Below are 23,305 nucleotides of genomic sequence, written 5' to 3' on the forward strand. Positions count from 1 at the left end.
CTGCTCTGCTCTGCTCTCCTGTGTGTGCCTCTGCCTCTCCAGTGTCATTTTCAAGTCTGAGATCCATGTGTCTACTTCACCGGCACGTTTATCGCCAGTGAGACGGGAGAGGGATAAAGGGAGAGCAGGACAAAAAAAACCCAGCGCGACATAACAACCACATGAGCAGAACATTTAGTACCCTGGATATATGATGAGAGGGGCGGGATTGAATTTGGAGGAATAGACGTGGTTTCCAAAAAAAAAAAAGAAAGAAAGAAAAAAAATCCACCGACTAAAATTTCAGCAGGTCTTCGGTCATTTTGGGGGAGAAACTGTAAGAGAAAGGAGCGCACGCAAGTACATGTAAGTGTTTATTCTTATTCATTTAATTCTCCTGTGAATAAAATAATTAATGACTTAATTAATGCATCAGGTTTACCAGCTCTCTGTTCACGCCTGCCTAAGTTAAAGGGACACTTGTTATACACCATAAAACATAAAGTCTATTTATGTATGTTATTATTTAGAGGAAACAAAATCAAGATGTGTTATTGGGGTTGTCTGATTATAGGATGTTCTAGGGTGGATGTTAAATTTTTCACATGTGTGGGGGCATTTGAGGTTAGCTGTATCCCACTGTGCTGTGGAAAATAAGGGAGTCTTATCAGCCCTCCTGTATATGTGTGTTTATAGGTCTGTGTGTGTGTGTGTGTGCATGCGTGCATGTGTGTCTGGCACTTGGCTGTGGTTTCCTATGGAGGTGGCTGAAGACAACAGTTTATATCCAGGATCCCTTTAGGCTTAGGTGTATCTTCACAAAGTACAGGTTGTACACTGTTCCTGAGAATTGGTCACATTAACTGTGCTGACTCTTTCTCATGTGGGACCAAGTTGTACACTACGGGGCATAACGATACCCTTTGAATAGCTTAAAATATACATGTGTTGTCATACATGTTTACATTTAGATGAGGAGGTGAGATTTAAGCAGAGATGGACACAGATTGAGACAGTGTCCCAGAGATGAATCACACAGCCCGAGGCAGATATTTAATGAGGATAAAACACTGACATGTAAAGATACTCTTCTTTACATTTGCCTTATAATAAACAGGAAAATCCAAAGGTATGCTCTGTCATTACACATTAAAAGTACATGACCCAGTATAGCAGCATTTCCAAAAAGTGATGTCCATAAAATCAGCTTTTCTTGCATCATTTTTTTAAACTCCCTGTGATGCCTTTGTCAGGTTGAAAAAGAACCTCCACTGCCAGACAATGCTCTGCCTCAGGATGTCAGTATATGGGTTGGTCATGCACAGTGTGTGCTCACATGTTCTCATATGAATCAGCAGCAGAGTACGGATGTGAGACAGAATGTACAGATACACCGTGTGCGTCTGTAGATGTGGTCTTTGCCTCATTGTGTTCTGTTCCTGCATTCCTCCGCAGGGTATCTGAGTTTAGGAACATGCAGACTACATGCCATTTGGCTGTGTTGTAACTATTTACAGTTGGTCTCCCTGCTTAGTGTTTAATTATTAATTCTTTCATACAATAAAACCAGAAAGTTAAAGGATAATAATGATGGATTGAATAAGTTTTAACTGCACAAATATATCAGTGATGTTAATTTATGATACTATCACACCACTTGCTTTATTTACATTTACATCACGTGTTAATGTAAATGTTAAGGTATGGTCAATTTAGATAATTAAGATCTGCTTATTTTCATTCAAAAATTGAAGCTGGCTTGTACGTGAGGGGGTCTCAGATTGGTGAACACCATCAGGCTTTGCCAGCGGGGAACTGTGAATAGAAGGAACATTGTGTTCAGACACACATACACACACACACACACACGCACACACACATGCACACACTCAAGCATGTACAACGAGTTACATCTAAAAATGAAATCCATGAAATTTAAACGACACAGGACAAGAGGTGTTGCTACGCAGAGATGGACATTTTGTGCTGCGCCTGTGTTGAAGGGCTCAGAACGTGGACACTTGATCTTTGAGAGTGACACACAATTGGAGAAGCAGAATAAATTGAGCAGATATCACCGAGACAGATGTTCATGGTTTTACCCGGTAGGTCAAGGAACATGGTGTGCCATATGGCTAAGATCACGTGAAGAAAATGAATTCAGGTCTATTTCTTGATCAATATTCAATGCCATGAGCTTAAAGCCAAGTTGACGCATCTGAGGCCGAGCTCTATTGCTTCATTTTCATACTTGCAGGCTCTTGAAGAACTTAGTCACCACGGCAGAATATCCTAATATTTGTACACGGTCATCAGCAGAATCTGGGATGTCCACAGAGTGAAGACGGAACAACTGGTGGAAAAATCTAGACAACTGATGCAGAGGACGAGAGCTGCCGTTTCTTTAACCTTAAACTGTTTCTGTGGAAACACTAAGTGGCCACATAACTATCATCAGCACCCTGTGTAACCTACCCCTCGCAGTACTGTCTGTCGGCTTTGGAGTAATTGTGAATATGATGTTACTCAGATTGGCAGGTTTAATTTGATTTTTAAAAAGGGTTTACTTCAGCACATTAGAGAAACCCTGCACTATCTAAACTTGTCCTGTTACATGATATTGTGTGTAGGGATCTTGAGTGATGGCTGAGAGTTACAGTAAAATAGGATCTGATAAAGGTTTTCAAGCCAGAGTCTTAACTGCGGTATCAGCGAGACTAACTCATATCTTTATTTAGTTCTCCTCATCACATCTTGTCCAGGTGCTGACTCAAAAAAAAAACTATACAGTTCTGCCTCCCAACACTTTGTAGAAAGCCCCTTTAAAAACTCTTTGACCTTTTTACATTTGAAAACATTTTGGGCTGAAATTGTCTTCACCTCTGTACCTGATGACGAGCCACTTTGGGCTCAAAAGGTTTTCATCAGTAATCTTTACTTGACATCTTTGGCCTTAACGTTAAAGCCTAACATAAGTGACATCGTCCTGACACAGACCCAGAGCAGCTGTGAGCCGATGCTATTCGAGCAAGTGTTAATGTCTCAGCTGTTGCATGTGATGATAATCACCGAATAGTGTTTGCCAACATGCTTAACATAGCTAACTAGCTTTTTCATTGTCTTCGCACAATGTCATGATTATTCTGCCAGGGGAGACCGAAAATGCCTGCAGCCATGTGTACTGGGGCATTGAGTAACCGTGCATGTCGACAACGATTGCTCCTGTGATGAGAGAGGCAACATTTAGCAGCTGTAGCAACAACAGGTCATTACAGTTTTATTGCTCTTGTAAAGCTGCTGGTGTCTTTTTGCCACACGGAGGTGTGAAACGGTGGCAGCATCTATCTATCTATCTATCTATCTATCTATCTATCTATCTATCTATCTATCTATCTATCTATCCATCTATCCATCTATCCATCTATATATCTATCTATCTATCTATCCATCTATCCATCTGTGTTGGGTATCAAATCTGACTACTTTTTTGGTACCAACAGAATGTTTCCATAGCACTGAGCATCAAATGTCTGTTCAGATTAGTCATCTTGTTTACTTATTCTTCGACCAGACGGTGCCTTATCTATCTATCTATCTATCTATCTATCTATTGAATTCTTTGTCTAATTTGTTTAATAATATTTATGTGAAACAGCTTATTTGTTGTGTGGAAGTACAAAAAGTTATCAAAAATCTTAAAAAAATCTTAAAATGGGATCAGTAATTGTGTTGATATGATGTCTGTGCAGCTAGAGGTCAAATACCGTTTAAAAAAACACGCTACTCAACAGTAGCGCAGCCGAAAGACCCAGAGGACAACATCTGAGCTATATCACAACATCACCAGACAAAACCAGACAGCATGTGGCCTCATATTCTGAAAAGATACTATATCAGTGTAACACCTCAGTCATGATCAAATTCAAGATTTTAACCTGCCTCATCACAAACACTCAGAGATTACATGACTGTATTGGTGATGGCGCAGCTCTATCAGCACAGAGTGTGTGAGCCCACACGTTTCCTGCACGAACGAGGCTCTCCGTAAAAAGACTAATTTTGAAATAGTCATTACAAAATGAACAGTGAAAATATCGAAATGAGGCTGTGCCGTGCTGAGCTATAAATTGTGGTGTCCATAAAATATGTGGATGTCATTTATGGGTTGACAAAGAACACAAAGGGTCATAAACGAACAGTCTTGAACATACTGTTCCTCTCTGAGTACAGCTCATGTTTCAAAATAAAGAGACTGAAGTAAGCAACACACTGCTGCCTTTGACATTATATTTATGTAATTACTTCATCTGTGGGGGAGCAGACAAGGTGCAGTACAGTTAAGCGATATCACAACTGCAGCGCAACGTAATGTTCCTCATACAGCTGGGATCAATGTTACTGTGGCTTTTGCAATAAAACTGTAAATACATCTCCAGTACACTTCATGGATTTAGAACATGTGCCCTTAAATAGCTACAAGTTATATAATATGGAGGAGAAAGTCCTATTTACTGGGTGGATTATGGAGATCCAGCACCGATATTTTTGTCTGAGACTGTGATTTTCCAGGCCTGCTCCACAAATTAGATTTATTTCATGTGCCATTTTCCTTGTTGCAAGCTTGTCTCAAAGTGAAAACATGAGGCATGAGGACATATTATTTATGGTGCTCAGATTGTTAACACATAGGCTTGTGTGTTCATAATGTTTACAGTGTTACCGTGTGATGCCCACACGCAGACATGACCACTGATCAGGATCTGACTATGGATGGCCAGCCAGCCACGGCTGTGTTTGCTGCTAAGGGTATTGATGTAACACCTAATAAAGACCAAGGAGTTATCAAGGTATTCATTGTCATTGCATTACATTTTAATTTTTTATTGTGGGTGTTTGGGCACAAGTAAGACTCACTGTTCCACCATATGGCATGCTCATGATTTTGCATGATCTCTTATTTATTCTATATTTTCTGTTTAAACATTTCTCAGCTGAACTGGACACTGGTCTTTCTGTCTACAGGTTGTAAAGCGTCCAGGGATAGATGGAGAGAGGCCAATGATAGGGGACAGAGTGACTGTTCACTACACTGGGAAGCTACTCAGCGGGAAGAGGTTTGACTGCAGTCGAGAGCGCAGAGAATCTTTTAGCTTCAACGTCGGCAAAGGTAGGAAACTTTATACATTACTGTCATACCTAATGTTGCCTTAGGCCTTGTTTACACCTGGTATTCACATGCGTCCTGGGTGATTGGATCAAAAGAGACGATTGCTCAGGCGACAGTCAGAGGTGGTCTGGGCCACATATGGCCACATTCTTTCAGCAGTGTGAACACTTATGTGTACTGGGCTACATTGAATGACCACCTAATTAGCTTACGTCCATGCTTATCGGACACCCCATTGAATAAGAAAACTTTTGTTGGTGCAGTTGCACAGTCACAGAGCCGGCAAACGGTCAGTTCAACGCCTGCCCACTTAGCATGAGCTAATACAGCAGCAGCTGTTACCCGACAAACCCACACCGCCAGTGAAATGGCTCGACTATGTCATTGAATCTGTTAATAATCGTTAGCGGCGTGATGCTTAAAGTTAGATCTGTCACTGTGTGTGTGCGACTGGGCGGACTCTTACCATCTTACCCATTTTAAATAATACAGTTCTCAGTGTGCCAATAGCCTGACAAACCTCCTACCGGTTAAACAACACTACATTTGGTCTTTGCAAATGGAAATGATGTACATGTTTATTTGCATTAGGGCATTAACAGAAAAGTCGATTTGTCAACGTGTCGACGTCAGTGGCACAAGTCGACACCCCCCGGGAAGAGTTGACAAGTCGCGTGTTTTTTCCCCCTCTCTCTCTGTGTGCTTGTGTACGGAATGCAATCGCTGCCTCTGATTGGCTTATGCTGATACTTTATCCTTGACTAAGTGAACATACTCGGGCGTACTATAAGCGGAGCAGACTCCGCAACGAATGTCCGCAGTCATTCGGGCTTTCATAGTCGAGCGCACTTCCGCGTTGTAGTTTCCTGTAAAAATGTCCGTGAAAAATCCCCGCGATGTGAAAAATACATGCCGAGCAGTCACTGGTGTGCGGAGCAGAGTCCGCGCGGTCGTAAAATCTGAGCTTTGTGTGCACAGGGCTTGCGGACGTCCGCTTTGAGTCCGCGCAGTGTGGAGATACTTCACTTTCCTCCGCCGTGTAAATGTGATGACGTCATCAAATGACTTGTCGACTCGACTTAGACTTTATTGACAGATAAGTCGACCTGAAAAAAATCAAAGTCGTTAATGCCCTAATTTGCATATAGAGCAGGCAAGTGAGATCCAGTCACATGTGGTCACACAAAACGCATGTAGAGATGAATTCTAATGCCAGGTGTGAACGGAAAAACACAGAGCTGTCCACTTGTAATTGGATCACCCAAGACACATGTTAATACCAAGTGTAAACAGACTCTTAGTGTGGTCTTGCAAAGGAAGAGCTTGATATTTTGGAAAACATGCCTACTTGCTGAGAGTTAGGTGAGGCGACTGACACCTGTCTCCACTTATCAGTACCTCTAAATCTCACCAAGTAACACCTTAACCATGTTTGTTTAATCGATACAAGTTAAAGGGCCCTGTTTAGATGGTCTAAAGCGGACGGCGCATAATCCATGTCGCAAGTGTCATTGCTATTTAGATGCAGGCGCAGTTGTCATTTTCACGCCCTGCGCCCTCATCGTCTAACTAGCATGAACTTGCGCTTCTCTGGGTGTATTGGTCTAAAAATGAGGAGTGGTCAGGCACAGTCATGGCACATTGCTAGTTAGATGACGTAAACCAACAAAAACCTGGTCTAAAGTCAACGGTGCAGTATTTCGCTGTTGAACAAGTTAATAATATGCGTCTCTAGGCGGGTGCACAACGCGCGTGCACTCTGCTCAGACACACACGGAGCAGCCACACATATGCAAAAGATAACAAATAAAAATATGATTACAGTGTGAAAGGTTATTATTGTGCACATTAAGATATTTATCAGAAACACGTCTTAATGGTCAGTCATTAATCAGAATAATCTAATCGCAGTAATAATGATCATAATAATTTGTAATAATGACAAATGAAATTGTGAAATTATCTGACCAATCATGGCAACACACGTAAGTATTTAAACGAGGAGATCCGTCTCCTCAGCTCTAAAACGCTCACTCTTTCTAGAGCTTAGATCGGTCCCAAAAAATCCAGCCCGACCCGGCTCGAGCCCGTGCACGTTATGTCCGGGACCGGCCCGGCCCGTCCAATTAACTGTAATTAACGGCCCAAGCCCGATTTAAACCCGACATTTTTCAATAAGTTGGCAGTTATAATTAAGAGTATTAAACCACAAGTCTTGTTATTTGAATGACAGAAATATAGGATCTTAATGAATGGAAGCATGATTATGTAATAAAACAGGTGTTTATTTTAGGATCCAGGTGGTGAAGGGCTGTGCGCGCACAATGTTGCAACATTGTAACTAACTTTGTTGTAACTTTATGTGTCATACAAAGTGTGGTTTAATTTTACTTTTAATAATACCGTAGCGTCCGCCAGGACGTGTGGAAAGGATGACACAGTTATTCGGCAATTAAACCACCGTTTATTACTGAACAGTACAGGTTACTGTTGGCCGTAACCACGCCAAAACAACCAACAAACAACAACTTAGCTGTAACTCCATCTGTGCACTCCTGCTCTCTCCTCCAGCTCGCTCATACACACACCAGCACGCGCACTCACACAGCCCTCCTCATCCCCGTCACACTCGCACCCCGCACCTCATTCAATCCCAAACATGCCATTAACTCACAGAACATTGACATTATAACAGAACATTTACTGCAGGGTCGCTACAATACATAGCCTGTAACATTATCAAATCATAGCTTTAAAAAAAACAACAACAAAAAAGGTCATATCTGACCGGCCAGCCTGGGCCCGTCAGAGGGGGGGTCCCGGCCCGACCAGGCTTGGGCCCGTGGGCCGGGTTGGGCCGGGCTCGGGCTCGGGCTCGGGCAGAGAATCTAAGCTCTAACTCTTTCCAGTTGGTAGGTCCGCCATCTAACTAGCTCTCCACCATGCGCTCCAATCGCGCCTCTCTTAAAGGGAATGAGAGGTGACACTCTGATTGGCTTATTGAATGATACGCCCAAAACACACCCATGACTAATTCACAGAGTAAGTCCAACCCTTTTAGACTCTCCGCCATGGCGCACAGTCTAAAAACGCGCTGTCTAGCTAGCAAATGACACACCCATGCGCTGCGCGTCTGGCGCTTCGTGTTTTAGAAAATCTAAATAGGGCCCAAAGAGTGAAAACAGCAAGTTGTGGTTTTACAGAGGAAGTATTTGTTTATGTGTCAGACTCCTTCTTAAGATAAACAGCTCTCGGCTGTAGCTTCAGCTTCAATGGACAGATATGACACGTGTCTTCTCTCATCAAACTCTGGGCAAGAAAGTGCAGAGCATATTCCCCAGAATGTTAAACTATCCGTGTACATTCTTAACATGAAGAAAGTACATGATCTTTATGATCTCTTACAGTTTTTATGCTTGTGTCATGGCGTAAACTGTGGCTGGAGGCATTATGTTTTCGAGCCACTGTGACCTCACAAAACATGTTTCTGGCCATAACTCGAGAATTCATAGGCTAGTTATGACAACATTTCACACAGATGTCTAATAGGAAAAGATGATGAAATGATGCTATTTTATTTTCAAAAGGTCAAAGGTCAACTTCACTGTGACTTTAAAATGTTCCGCAAAAGCACTTTTCTGGTTATTAGTCAATGGCACAAGACAGGAACAGAGGGTAAGACCTTTGGTCAGATACTGAATTGGTGTTGCTAATCTTGGGTTTCCATCTTGAAACTGTGGTGACTGTTTAGGTCCTCTGTGCTGCCGGGTTGCATCAACATCCTTATTTGAAGCATTGAAGATCTCTATCAGTCCATTGTACTTCTCTGTAAAAACAAAAAAGTGGAGACAGCGGGTTCTTCACTGGAAATTTTTCACTGAAATCAGACATGTCAAAATAGTGATAACTTTCATTTTGTGAAGGCGTACAACCACAGAGCAATAATTCTAGTTTTGTTTGCTTCATCCACTCACAGGACAAGTCCTCAAGGCCTGGGATATTGGTGTGTTGTCCATGCAGAGAGGCGAAGTGTGCACGTTACTGTGTAAGCCAGAGTACGCATATGGGTCTGCTGGAAACCCTGACAAAATTCCCCCCAGCTCTTCAGTACTGTTTGAGGTAGGTGTGCCACATTAGTGCTGCAATTTGTGCCGTGCATTAATTCTGCATCACACTGTGGGACCTTGATAATTCAGGAGCACGTGTCAGTCTCTGCAGATGGAGCTCTCTGGTCATAAAATTAACTGGTTTGTCTATTTTAATCCCTCTCAGTCAAACAGCTAGAGTGGTTTAATTGCGGGTCTGTTTGGAGCTCAGCAGGGATACAATTCAGGCTCTCTCCATCCTCTATAATCAATGACTGTTATAATTCAGTTCTGGGAAGAATCTAAAGAGATTTAGTTAACTGCTCTGCTTCACACGTTGCCCGCCCAGGGGCACATCTTAGGCATAAAAATTAGTTTTCTACCCCCTGTAGACTTTATTCTGTCAGGGCTCACAGTGTAATCTAACTGTGTCAGATGTTACCAAGCTTTTTAACAATCAGGTGTTCAGTCTTAACTTCTTATGTGATTGCTCAGAATACAGATTATTTATTCATTTTTAATGGAGGTAACAGACTCTTTGGCAACACTTAACTTTAAATCCCTCTATGTAGCATTCATAAACGGTTTATGAACATTTAATTTATAGTTTATAACACACTCTAATGTAGTTTTAACGTACATGTCAACAACTGTACTGTTGCTGTAAAAAATAGTGAATGACTGTAATAAAACAGTTGTAATAATATTCACTATGTCTTCACAGGAGTTAGACTTGTCCATCATGTACTGTACTTTAATAAACACTTAAAATGTCTTCGTAGTTGTTTTTAACTACATTATTGTGTGTTTTATACCATTAATCCAAAAAAAGGGCAGACATTCTCGATGAATTGAAGTAAACGGGGATTGTGTTTAATAACAGCAAAGCTATATTGAAATATCTGTTCACAAACTCTCACACAACTCCTGCAGTGTAATCCAAGTGTCATATATCCAGTCATATGCTCAGCACTTGCCAACACATGCATTTTAACTAAACCTTTATTTTAAAACACATAAGTATAACCAGTCTCAGGCACGTCTGAGGTCTGCGCCTACATTTTGCTCAAGCGGAGCTCATACACATGCGCACACTCAGGCACACTCAGGGCGTGCAAATACTGAGCATAGGACTGGATAAGTGAGACTTGGATTTTACTGCACGAGCAGTGTGAGTATTTGTTAATAGATGTTTTGATATAGTTTTGCTGTTAAACATGGTTCCCAGTGACTTCAGTTAATGGAGAATGTTGGCCTTTTTGGATTATATGTTCATCGTGAAGGCATGCGAGAAAAACTTAAGTTTTCCTTACCGATTTAAGGTAACACGTGGTGAATGAGTGATAAACCAATGGTCATTTTGTGGATGAAGTATTCTTTTAAAGTCAAGTAGGGCTGGACAGCATGGCTTAAAAATAATATTGTGATATTTTCAGGCTGTATTGCAAAACACGATATAAACCTGGATATTTTGACATCTCTTACTACTTAAGCTACTGCAGACTGCCAAATTAAAATGATGTACTGTTATAATAAATTTGAATAAAATGCTGTTACAATAAAGTTTAAGTACTGTCATAATGAGGTGAAACAAAGTATTGTTATAATTAAATAAATCAAAGTAGAACCACTGGCGCTTTTATTTATAAGCACTGACTCATCTCAGACTGGAAGTGCTGATGTTTTTGCTTTGAACTGGAAGCTTCTGGTCAACAGTTAAACGTTGGCAGTTAGCGGGTAGTTAAACTGTTGCCGCTGCGCCTTCAAACATGAGGATTTATTCACTGTGAACTGGGAAAAAACCTAACAGTTCTACAGTTCATATATTAATATTATTCGCAAGTTCCACTGACTCTCCATGGTCACAAAATGCAATTGAATAGTCACGGTCTGGAGCCCTGCAGGTACAAAAACACAGGCTTCATCTACTTACACTATCATTAAACTGTTTCCGTGGCACCATTAAACATTAGGATTTATACACTGTAAGCTGGGAACAAACTAACAGCTCTCCACTCCATGTATTGATAATATTTATAAGTCACAGTGGTGCTCCATGGTCACAAAATGCGACCAAATAGCAGCAGTGTGAAGCTCTGCAGATGAGAAATACACCTGCTCACACACTACAGCTCAGGACAAAGTGGTCTGGGTGGAGAGAGCCATGGAGAGATTGAGAGTACCGAAATGCAGAAGCGAGCTCATGCCGGTGGCTTAAAAAATTATGTGCTAATTTATCCTCAAAGTTGGTGATATAGTCATGTTAAACATCTCACTTAGAACAAGCAGCGATACATTGTTTATGTTAGATATATCTTCCATCCCTAATGTCAAGTGTTACTTACTGCATATTCTAATAATCTAATGATAGGACAATCAGTACCAACTCATGCTGTGATTTTGTACAAACCTACAGAACTTTATTTTAAATTGTAGACAGAGATCCCAAAGTTTGCATTGATACCAAATATGCCAGGTTGAATTTTGGGAAAATGTGTATTAAATGATGCACAAGACATAAAAGAATGTTTCCATTTGATTGAGCAGTACAGCCTTAAAAAACAGTGTCTTGGGTGTGAATATTTCACTCAGTGTAAACATCATATTGCTTTCAGAATGTGTTGCAACAACATGCTACATACTGTCAGACAGAGAGGAATGAGATGATTTTTAGAGCTAAAACTACCCAGGGGGAACAAAAGGGGAAAATAGATGTAAGGGGGTTATTAAGCTGAGAGACATGTGTTTACCTGAGCTTGTCTTGTCCCTTTAAAGAAGTATGAAGTGCATACATCCATGTCTGATTACACAGTCCACCTGTAGTGTGCCTCCAGAAGTCATAATTTCTGTCTTTCTTTTTTTATTTCCATGACTTGATGTGATGACTCCTACTTGTTTTTCGTTATGTATTCGTTCCTCCTCCCACACCTACTGAACACCGTACACCGAGTTCTGCAGAGCTGTCATTTGCTTCATATGGCTGTTTGTGTAGAACAATGATTGAGTAAACGTTTGCAACCAAACAGATGGAGCTGCTCAAGTTTGAAGGAGAGATGCTCACAGACGACGCCGGCATCATAAGAAGAATAAAGCTCAAAGGTGACGGTTACACTAATCCCAACGATGGAGCATGTGTTGAAGGTAAGGCCATCATTTTCTCAATGGGTGATTACTGGTTTTCTGCCAAATAACCAGAACATTAATCGGTTATGTCAGAGGTTAAATTTGTGCCGTATGACCCACAGTGCACCTGGAGGGAAGGTGTGCTGGTCGACTGTTTGACTGCAGGGACGTCAGCTTTGTTGTTGGTGAGGCTGAAGATAAAGGCGTTCCTTTTGGAGTGGACCGAGCCATGGACAAGATGCAGAAGGGAGAGTGCTGTGTACTTTACTTAAAATCAAAGTAAGATATTTAAAAACCTTCAAAAAAACTGCTTTTGTTCTCTCAATGCAGTTACAGTCGGACGGTGTGTATATGGGATGATCATGCTGTGGTCCTTTGTTACACCTGTCAAACCAAAATACATTTATTTCCTTAGAAACAATTTGTTTTAAATGTACATATTGTAGGATTACATTCATTTGGATATGGTGCTGATATTTGCTTTGTGATATGCTGTATTGTTTTAAAACCTACATGCATTAGTACTTTTAATCTTTCAGTTGTCAGGGTCAGTTCTAAAAAGCTTGAAATCCCTCATCCTTGAAGAGTGATATGTGAATTGATTCATCAACACACTGATGTCAATCATCGAGAAAAAAAAATCATATCAGGCAGAAATAAGAGTAATTACGAAAGTAAACAGAATGCATTGCACTGACAAAACCACATCCTATCATACACTTAACCTCGCCCACACCAGCCTCACCCACTGTCCCCTCAGGCAAAAGCAATACAAAGTACTAGTGACAAGTTCTAGGAATTCATAGCACACTAACAACATTTCCATGTGATATTATTGTTGGCAGCGCTGTCACAAAGACAACCGGATTGCCTTCCGTTTTTCTCAGAGCCTATCAGCTACCACAGTTTCCAGGATTACTCAGGTTGTCTGTCTGCCGTTTCTGCTACTGGAAACTGCGAAAAACTTGAACTGATACTTTCTGGTTGCTGGGAATATCTACCAATAGCTACTGGCAAAAAAACAAAACAAAACGCCATCCTCTTCCTGTTTTGGTTGTGCTTGCTGCACTTTCTCTGTGCCATAAATCGAACCTTCATTTTCCCGGCATATCGTATCTGGTGGCTGACAGAATTGCATGATGAAAGCAAGGCTTGTAGGAATCCAATCGAAATGCTGATGGTTTCATTATATTCTAAAGCCATTACATTGTACAATAAACATTTATTTAAATGTATACTATGCAGGATTTCCCTAAAAATCAATGTATAGACTCATACAGAAATGATCCCCCTCAATCGCCCCTTACGACCCACTAGAAGTGTGTGGCGGTGTCATTTTTTTGCAGAGACTCTCCCCTTTACGTGTATTTTCTTATTTCCTCTTACTGTCTGTGCTCGGGGCATTTATGGGTGTGTATCCCCACAGCGCTCAGGTGAGGTTGAGGCTTTATAAAAAGGTAGTAACCAGGTGTAAGAACTGTAAGCAGCAGGCATCCCAAGAGACACATCGCCGCAAAAAACGTAAATACAGTGAGGCAAAATGCCAAACAACTGAATCTGAGACGGCTTTAACTGTCACTTTAGCTGCTGAGCGTGTTTACAAGCAGTAACTGATAATCCTGCATCGTAAATTGACCTTTAATAATGATGAGTTAAAGTAAAAAAACTTGTTTATTTCCACATTAATGCCAGGGAGTATTAAATAACACAGAAACAAATCTGAAAAGAGAAAATAAACACAAACAAAAAAGAAGCAGAACATATACTATATATACATAATGCTACTCCAACTTGAAGGTGGAGCCAGCGATTCTGGAGAAAAGATTGTTGACAATGTGCTGTGGAGTTCAACACGTTATCATGCGCCACTCCCACTGCCTTTCTCTTTATACATCCATGGCCAGTTTGCTGTACGATGCACGGGCACAAACACCTCCTGTTGCTGATTGTCTGGAATAGTTTTGTGTGTGGCTGTGTGCGAGCCACTTTGTTTGTTTCCCATTTACAGAGCCAGGGCTGTGTATGAATACCATCTTTTTTCACTGACACACAGAATTGACAGTTAGTGGGCAGTGAGGAGAAAGCTGATTTTCAACCTGGACACTTTAATGAATACTTACTTGGTGTTTTGATGTCCTCTGTAAGAAAACCATCACAAGACATTGGCTGCTCTCTGACCCCCCACAACATTTACAAGTTAATGTCAAACTGGATTCCATATTTACGACAGTCACGTTTATGCTTAATTCCTGAATCGTTCCTTTCAAGAATCTGTAAAGTATTATCTCAAATGCATCTTGTTTATTTTCCAATATGTATTTAAATCTTCTAATGTCATACATGACGACATCTCCTTAATCCACCTACCTAGAGATGTTTTTTTGCAGTTATTTTAAGCCTTTTTGTTGGTGAAATACACACATTACACCGTACAAACTGTCTCTCCTCTGTTACTTCTTTCTCATAAGCAACAGACTATATACTATTATTATTGTACATTTTGATAGGTGTAACATGTGGAAAGTTTTTCCGTCAGTGGCACGTACTAAATTTAGTCACAGGTGTGATTTCCTGTACTATAGTGTGAATGTCAGCTGGCTTGAGGTAAATGTCAACAGTTGATACAATCTTTTGACTAAGTCTGGCTGTTTGATATGTGGATGTTGGCTGATCTAAATTAAATGTTTAACAGTTGTTTTTTGCATTATCAACATGCTCATGCTCTGTCATGGTTTATCTTTTCTTCACAGGTATGGCTTCGGAAGTGAAGGTAAACCAGAGTACAAAATTGGACCAGACAAAGACATCATATACGAAGTTACGCTTAAAAGCTTTCAGAGGGTGAGCCCTGCTTTCTATATTTATATATATGTGTGTGTCTAAAGAAAAGAGTGTTCTAGTTCATTATTTTAATTAGGACAAATGCATTCAAGCTCACTATGAGCAAAGTGTCCTACATATAGTTGTAATAAAAACATGCTAATCAGTGTTTACTCACTTTCTGTGATGTTGATTGTTTCTCCACAAGGCTAAAGAACCCTGGGAAATGGATTTGATTGAAAAACTGGATTTGGCTCTTGGAATAAAGCATAAAGGGAATCAGTATTTTAAGGTACAGTCCCCATGCTGATCTTTTGTCCTATTAAATTACTATTTTTTTTTATTGTCAACTTGTTCCTAAAGTTTTATTATGTTCCATTATCAGGCAGGGCGGTACCTCCAGGCAGTCATTCAGTACCAGCGCATTGTTTCCATGCTAGAGATGGAGTGTGGCACTGGGATTGATCAGCAGAGGAGGATACAGTCTTTCATGTCGACAGCACATCTCAATTTAGCATTGTGTTTCCTGCGGATAAAAGAGTTCTCACAAGTAGTGGAGAACTGCAACAAGGTGAGCTGCTTGTTAACTAATTACTGTGTGTGTGTAAGGTTTGCAATGAGAAAATATATTGATAGGAATAGGAAGAAATTAAAACACTTGGTGGAGCACAAACAGTACAAAATACAAATAAGACTGCCATGAATTAATGAATCGAGACCCACCCAGACCCGCTCATGTTGCCAAGCTGGTCAGAGTCCCCATGGTTTTAGGTCATATGACATTGTGCCAGGAAAGGTCCCTGAGTCTATTCTGTGTCTTGGGTTTGCCCAGATGCAGTCTTTCCATTCGTGTAATAGACAACATGTCCTTGAGCCAATGCACAAAGCAAGGTGGAGTGGTAGACTTCCATGTCAGAAGAATAAGTTTCTTAGCAACCACTCTGCACTCGTCGGTGCAGAGCAATCTGCATGTCGTACAGCAGCTCAAAAATCTCTGCAAAGACGTCCAGGTCTGAATGTCTCTGGAACATGCGCTTGAAAGACGGTCAAAAAATTGCAGTCCAAAAGTTGTGTAATGTAGGGCAAAACCAGAAAAAATATGTGCTCGGGATCCTTCCTTGATGAGAAGATGCAGTTTGGCTCGGTCTTGTTTTTGAGTGTGCAGTCATTGCATCACCTTGTACTGGATTAACCTGTAGCATGAGTTAACTGAGCAACAATGAAGGCTGGACATTGCCTCTGCTAAAATTTCTGATTTCAAGTCACTGGTCCAGGCCTCCCTAATAAGATTTGATGGAACTGAGGTAGTAAAACAGTTCATAAATTTTGATACTAGCTGCTTAGAATCTAATGGGATGAAAAGATCTTCAAGAAAAGGATGGGTGGTGGAGGTGGGCTCAAAGTGCGGGGACTTTTCCCTAACATAGTCTCTGACTTGAGGCTACTGGAAAAAGTGAATGCATTTAGTATTTAATTGAATAAATATGCACAATGGCCATCAATGTAAATCTAAAAAAATCCCTTTATGTGTCTGTGTGTTTAAGGTGATTGAGATCGACGAGAGCAATGAGAAGGCTTTGTATCGTCGTGGGGAAGCACGTCTCCTCCGTAACGAGTTCACCCTGGCCTTGGAGGACTTTCAGCAAGTGCTGCAAGTCAACCCCTCAAATCGAGCCGCTCGTGCTCAGATTTCCATCTGCCAGAGGAAGATTAAGGAACATCACGAACAGGACAAGAAGATCTACGCCAACATGTTCCAGAAATTTGCAGAACGGGACGCCAAGGTCTGTAAACTCACTGTTCTTGGCTTAAATGCAGACAACCAAGTCAGCCTGACTCACTGGTGATTTTCTTTTCTTTAACTAAAGTGAACTGAATATTAACTACAATCTTAATTCAGAAGAAACAATTACAATTCTAAAAATAATTTGTACTCAACACACACACACACACACACACACACACACACACACACACACACACACACACACACACACAGACACACACACACACACAGCTATTTAAAAAATCATCTTGTTTTGTTGCTTCGTGACCTACCAACAGCTCTTTTGCTATTTTATGCACAGGTAATTATTTTATTTAAATAACACCTTTAAAACAAAATGCTTTACAAAGGGAAAACAACATTAAAACAAAAGCACCACAAAACAAAAGATGCTTTCTTCTGATATCAAGATTAAGGCCCATTGCACTCAATATCCTTAGATAATTAAATTATATTATCTACCTGGTGGGGGATTTTTTTTAAACTAACGATCAGCCGTTTTAGGTATTATGGTGAGAATTATTGATATAATTGATGGAGGTTCATCTCACCCCCACCAGCCAAATGTCCTGTAAAATATTTTGGCTTTAATGACAGGATCCCCTCATTTAAACATATTATAATATATATTAATAAATCTGATTGATTATTTCTTTCAGGTGTTTCAATTACATTTTAACAGCAAAAGCTTTGTCGTATCGTCGTCCTGTGTGTTATTGTGCGTTCCTCAGTGTTGTGCTGACCTCTACTGTTCATTCATGGATCTGTTGATTTTTTCACATTATGATCCAGATGCTCTTTTCTATTTAAAATGAGACATTATCTGAGGAGTAAAAAAGCAGCAACACAAATGTAAATGAAACAAATTGTTAATATTAATGGTCAGTTTTTACAGTTTTATTGTTATTTTAAATCAGCTGATTTTTAGTTGTCATATAAGGAGGTATATTCTCATGAAAAGCACGCAGAACAAGCAGAGTCTGTGACTGTAGGAATATAAGATGTTGTCTTATCAACAGTGGTTTATTTTAGACTGCTGTAGTCATGTGTGCTTCATCTGTCTCAACAGCTTGGGAAGACAAAGAGGAGGCGTGATGAGAGCGGGAGGAGCAGCATGAACGGTGAAATGGGCATTAAACGGCGGCGGAGGAGTCAGGACTGTCCATCGTAGAAGTGACATTTGAAAGGGAGAAAAAGAAAGACATGCCTTCCCTCGCTTTCAAAGCCCAGGGAGCCGAGGCAGGAACGAAGTCGTATAAAAGCTTCTAACCCAAACCTCTTTATCCCAAAATCCGACGCTACCATTCCTGCATTTAAAGCAGAGCATAAACAGGGACGTTTGCAAGCTGAGCAGCGTTTCCCCCTGTCACATGGACCGTGCGACTGCCAGGATGTACCTCCCAGCAGAATAAGTACTGCAGAATCAGTGAGTTAAGATTGGTGAACACTTTTACCCCCCACCTCCACCTTTTATTTTATTTCTTCAAAGACACAAAGGAATTCCATTTTAGTTGTCATTAGGCTGCTGTGTAGAGTTCAGATGTGCCTCCACAGTGTGTTTCCAATTTCCAAACTTCACTTGCTGGTTTTCAGACCTCTGACTTGTATTTGATATTAAGCCTTTTCGTGGGCAGCTGCATGCATGCATCACAAGGTGTTTGGGATACAGACTTGAAACTTTACTATTTTTTTTAAGTGTGCAATATGTACTTTGGATAAAAGTTGTAACGAGTCCCGTTAGCTCAGTGGTATTTGAAACATTTCTGTGCAAAAGGAAGCAAAATGACTTAGCCTTGGTTCATAAACAAATAGTCATAGTGTGGGAAAGCTTAATGTTGGGAAGAAGTGAAAATACAGAAATACTAAAGTACTACAAATACATGACTTACAAATTTATTTTCCTCCAAACATGAATCTGTGATGTTGCCATAGATTAGAGATACAAACCTCACGTTTCCAGTCAGCAGAGAACAGAATCTGAAACAAGCACAAACTAAATTATACCAAAACATAAATCTGCAATTCTGGCGTTCTGGCAAATTCACAATTATTTCATTATTGCTAGTTACAATGGAATTAATATGACATTATTTTGTAACATTAGGCCACTACCTTTAAAGCCAAATCAGCACATCTTTGCTTAAAGCCTGTCACAGAAGTTAAAAACTGTGGTGCAGAGAGATTGTTTCCAGAAATAGAATTCATATTTAGCCCCCTGTTTTGGGCGCAGATGAGGCATTGTTTTACGATGGATAAGACCACAGTCATGCACTAAAATAATTTATTCATGAGTACATGCATGATAGGTCACTAATAATTTGCTGAAATGTTGTGGTTTTTCCTTTAAACATGTCACACAGTACAAACAGGTTTTTGTTTTACGAGAAGCCAGTCTTGTATTGTAGTAAAACAACGATGATCTTTGGGAGTGATAACAAGTGATAACATCATTTTTATGGACTGATAACATTTAATGACAGTGGCAGCTGCAGAAACCTTAACAAAATGAAAAAAAAAAAAAAAGTTAAAACATAAAAAAAACTAAATGTTTCCACTCATGAGCTTTGGTGGATTTTAGTGATTGATGACTTTCTTCTTTCTGTTGCACTCATCGTATCTTTATCTGTCAGCTAACTGCATAAACAGGCATGGCACAATCTTCAACACATGGAAAATCTTTCAGCAGATGAACCGTCATAAATCCTCATATTTATGATTCAGACTTCCTACAAAAGGAGGCATTTGATCATAATCATAATCACAGCCCATTCCCACCTTTGTATTTGACAGAGCAGATGCACCAGTATTAGGGCTGGTTATCAGTACTCCAAAATAACCCTGTGCAAAGTAGTGCTGAAACGTCTCCAGTCAAGCGATACCTGCATTTGATCCTTTTTGTGCCGGGGGTCTGATCCTGGATCGTCCCAACTTCCCGCCAGATCAGCAAACAGTCTGTTGCTGTTGTCTCAGGAGCTGCTGTCCTCCTGTTGAACTGTCAGTTTAACGTCTGCCCAGTTAGCACAAGCTAACACAGGTGCAGCTAACAGCCAAAATCGAGCCGTTAAACGTCCCCATCAAATGCACAGACACTAAAATGGCACAACTCGGCTCTTGAACCCTTCAATAACCGTTGGGTAATGTTAGCTATATGATGCTAACAGTTAGCCCTGTCACCAGGCAGACTGTAACAACTGTCCCTGGTGCAGAGCTCACACTTGCAGGACATACAGCCTGTGGTGTGGTGAAGTCGAGCGCTTTGTGTTTTACGAAGTTGTCAGTTTTGTGTGTGGAGATGCCACCAAAATGTTTGCCTCCTTATTCACATTATGGGCACTGAATGAAGTACCTCATTGGCATCAGTATCGTTTTAAGGACACTGGTATTGCTACTAGTATTATAAGTTTTTAAACAATACCCAGCCCTTACTTCCATCGACTCTGTGAGTGAACGTAAGAGAGGGACACAGTTCAGCTTTAAAACCGTCAGAACCACAGTTTTCTTTCAGTCTTTCGCAGATCACTTGATTTTTTTCAGCTCTGGTAACAAATCCAGATGATGATATCACATCTGTGCCGTTGTTTTGCGCCTCAGTCCAGCAACTGGTGTCTCTTTATTTCACTGCATCTAATGCACCCAACACTGTTTTCTTTTCATGAAATGTCTGGAAAAAGTCTTGATGATAATCTTGAGATGTTTTATAAACATTGGTCGGTTCAGAATGAAACCTTAGCTGTCTTAAATATTTTGTGTTAAAAAGAAAAAAAAAGAAAAAAAAAATCAACAGTGTGTATGTGTGTGTGTGTTAATATATATTGTTGTATGTTAGCAAGGTTTTAAAAACAGCTTATTATGTTTTCAAGTACTGCTGGCTCTAAACATTCAAACATTTTTTGTACAGTGGAAATGAGCATGAAGTACTTTTTCTAGCAATTGTAAATTGCATTCAAGAATATATATATATAATATTTATCCCTCACTGTCAACTACAACAAGATTTCCAGGCCTCTGAGTGCTACATTCATCATTTTTGATAACCTGATGACGCGAATTACAGGAACAATTTGGAACGTTTTGACATAAACAAGCAGGATGAAAACGCAGCTGGTTAAACCGCGAAGCTGCCGATGTGAGATTGGATTTCATGAGAAACTGTTATGTCGTACAAAATGTTTACATGTATTCAAAAGATCTTCACCCTGTATAGCAAAAATGTGATCAATGTTTTGAAACGGCATTTATGCAAAGAAATATTTTCAGACAAACAACGACATAAGGTACCTTTGTTCATGTCTTCTTTATATATTTTTTTATTTTTTTGCACTTTAAAAGCATTAAATAAATCCAAGAGTTGCATTAAAGAAAGATGTCGGGTCTTTTTTTGTTGTTGTTTTTTACAGTGTAACAATGTCTTTATAGTTTGCTTGTGACACCAGTGGAATTGTCATAAAAATGGGTAAATGGGGAAAATATCATTACAAAATATGTGTAAAAGTTTTGCAAAGATTTTACATAGTGGCTGATTTAACTTTTTGGAATTTGTGTCTTATCTGTACAGCACCAGGATAGCTCCACCATCATTACCAACATCTTTGAATTGTTATTTTAATTTACTTTCTTAATGTTTTAACTTCATTTTACACGTTTTCACCTCAGAGTCTGAAACTCCTTAAGAAAACATCACATTTTATTCTCTGAACCTGAACAAATTTTAAGAATTTCAGCTTTGTGTTCATTTAACAGGGTATTGTAGGAGATGGATATCCATATAAAGGAATAGTTCCACCACTTTTGTCTTTGCAGATCATAAATGTGACTCAGAGCTACTCAGTTATTGTATACTGACAGTTATTGTTCCCGCTCAGGTTTAGCCAGTTATTCTTTCCTGTTATGCACTCAAACAGATCTACATGTATGCTCATTGCAGCTGCAGCATCACATGTACTACACTTTAAACTTACAGTAACTTTTTTTTGGCCACTTTGGGGCAGCAGAAACAAGTTGTAAACACAACACTGACACCTGTCAAGTTGTTAAGGTGAACATGTTTGCAAACAGCTGCTGATTTTCACATTCAGCAGAGTCTTCACGTGGAGTCTTGTTTGTCCACCTGATGAATCGAAGTCCAATATTTACTCTTTTTTGACTTTTTTTCTACTCCAGAGGGAAATTTCTGGTTCTTGAGCAGCTCAATGCTCCACTGTGTTCATGGTCACTTTGTCTGTCTGCTGTTTGGTTCTGGGTTGGTGGTGTACGGTGGGTTTGTAGAGCTTTTTCCGCTGAAAATAGCTGAGTCAGAAAACAATGCAATGTGAGCAGTGACAGTGAACCAGAACAGTGAAGTTGTGGGCCGGACATCTAAACATCCATGGTGAAAAAAACAGCAACAGGTCGCTAAAAAACACCCACGTTTGGTGGTTAAAAAGCTGCTGGAAACTGATGAAACACAACCTAGTTTGTTGTTTGTTGGTCTTGAGCAGTGGTCTGTAGAACCAGTTAAGTATGAAAGTGCAAATGTAATGAATTTGTGGTTTGCAGAGACTTACAATGCCAACATTCTCCTCTGGCAAATGGGCCGACAATCAACCACTTACACATAGTTTTTATTTAGTCATTTAATACATTATTATCAGCACAATAATGTATTGGCTATAGCTACTTTAATATAAAAATAGAATAAGTAATTCATCTGAGGTTTGAAGTTCATTCTTGACCTTGGAGACAGCAGTTGAGAAAATATTATCACCACAAGGTCTGTTTGGTCTGGAGCTCTCTGTTATATTTGGGGTTTTGTACACTTGGTCTTTTTCAGCCCTCTACACGGACTCAGAGCAGTGACTCAGCATTTTTTGCGCACATGTGAACACTCCAAGAGAACTCAGACCCCTGCAGTGCGGTTTGCTTAACCTGTGCCTTGTGAACACAAAGTGCTCCAGGTTCACTTTGATCTTTGCCATGTATTCAGCCCTCTAGATCACATGCTCTTGAACTGGGACGCTTGAAAAAACAGACGAAATCATGTCGGCCTGTGACGTTTACAAGGACGCAGGGCAAGAAGTCATCTGGTCCATGAAGTTACTACACGTCTCCAGATGTGGAATGTACAGTATGTCAACAATCTACAGCACACAGAAACACTGCAGTGCCACATCAAAGTAAAAATTTAAAAAAATGACGTCAATATATATATAGCACATACAGCTAGTGTAAACAGAGAGAGAACTGAGTCCTCTTTCTGTTGGTCCACTTTTTGGTGCACTTTAAGAGGACTGAGTCTGGTTGGTTTAAAAGGGACTATATGTGAAAACATGATCTACTTCAGCAGACGGAGTTTGCTCAGTTGTCATT

General features: G+C 40.1%; 1 protein-coding gene across 1 annotated transcript; it reads left to right on the forward strand.

Moving 5' to 3' along the window:
• Positions 1–6: 6 nt before the first annotated feature.
• Positions 7–21,322, forward strand: fkbp5 (FKBP prolyl isomerase 5). Its single transcript, XM_050038470.1, has 11 exons — positions 7–345; positions 4,694–4,826; positions 5,002–5,146; positions 9,123–9,265; positions 12,258–12,372; positions 12,477–12,633; positions 15,105–15,195; positions 15,383–15,466; positions 15,560–15,745; positions 16,719–16,958; positions 18,030–21,322. Exons 2-11 carry the CDS (start codon positions 4,722–4,724, stop codon positions 18,129–18,131), a joined length of 1,368 nt encoding a protein of 455 aa, XP_049894427.1. The 5' UTR covers positions 7–345; positions 4,694–4,721; the 3' UTR covers positions 18,132–21,322.
• Positions 21,323–23,305: the final 1,983 nt, after the last annotated feature.

This window comes from Epinephelus moara, chromosome 24 (assembly GCF_006386435.1).
Source record: "Epinephelus moara isolate mb chromosome 24, YSFRI_EMoa_1.0, whole genome shotgun sequence".
In the NCBI taxonomy this organism is placed as follows: domain Eukaryota; kingdom Metazoa; phylum Chordata; class Actinopteri; order Perciformes; family Serranidae; genus Epinephelus; species Epinephelus moara.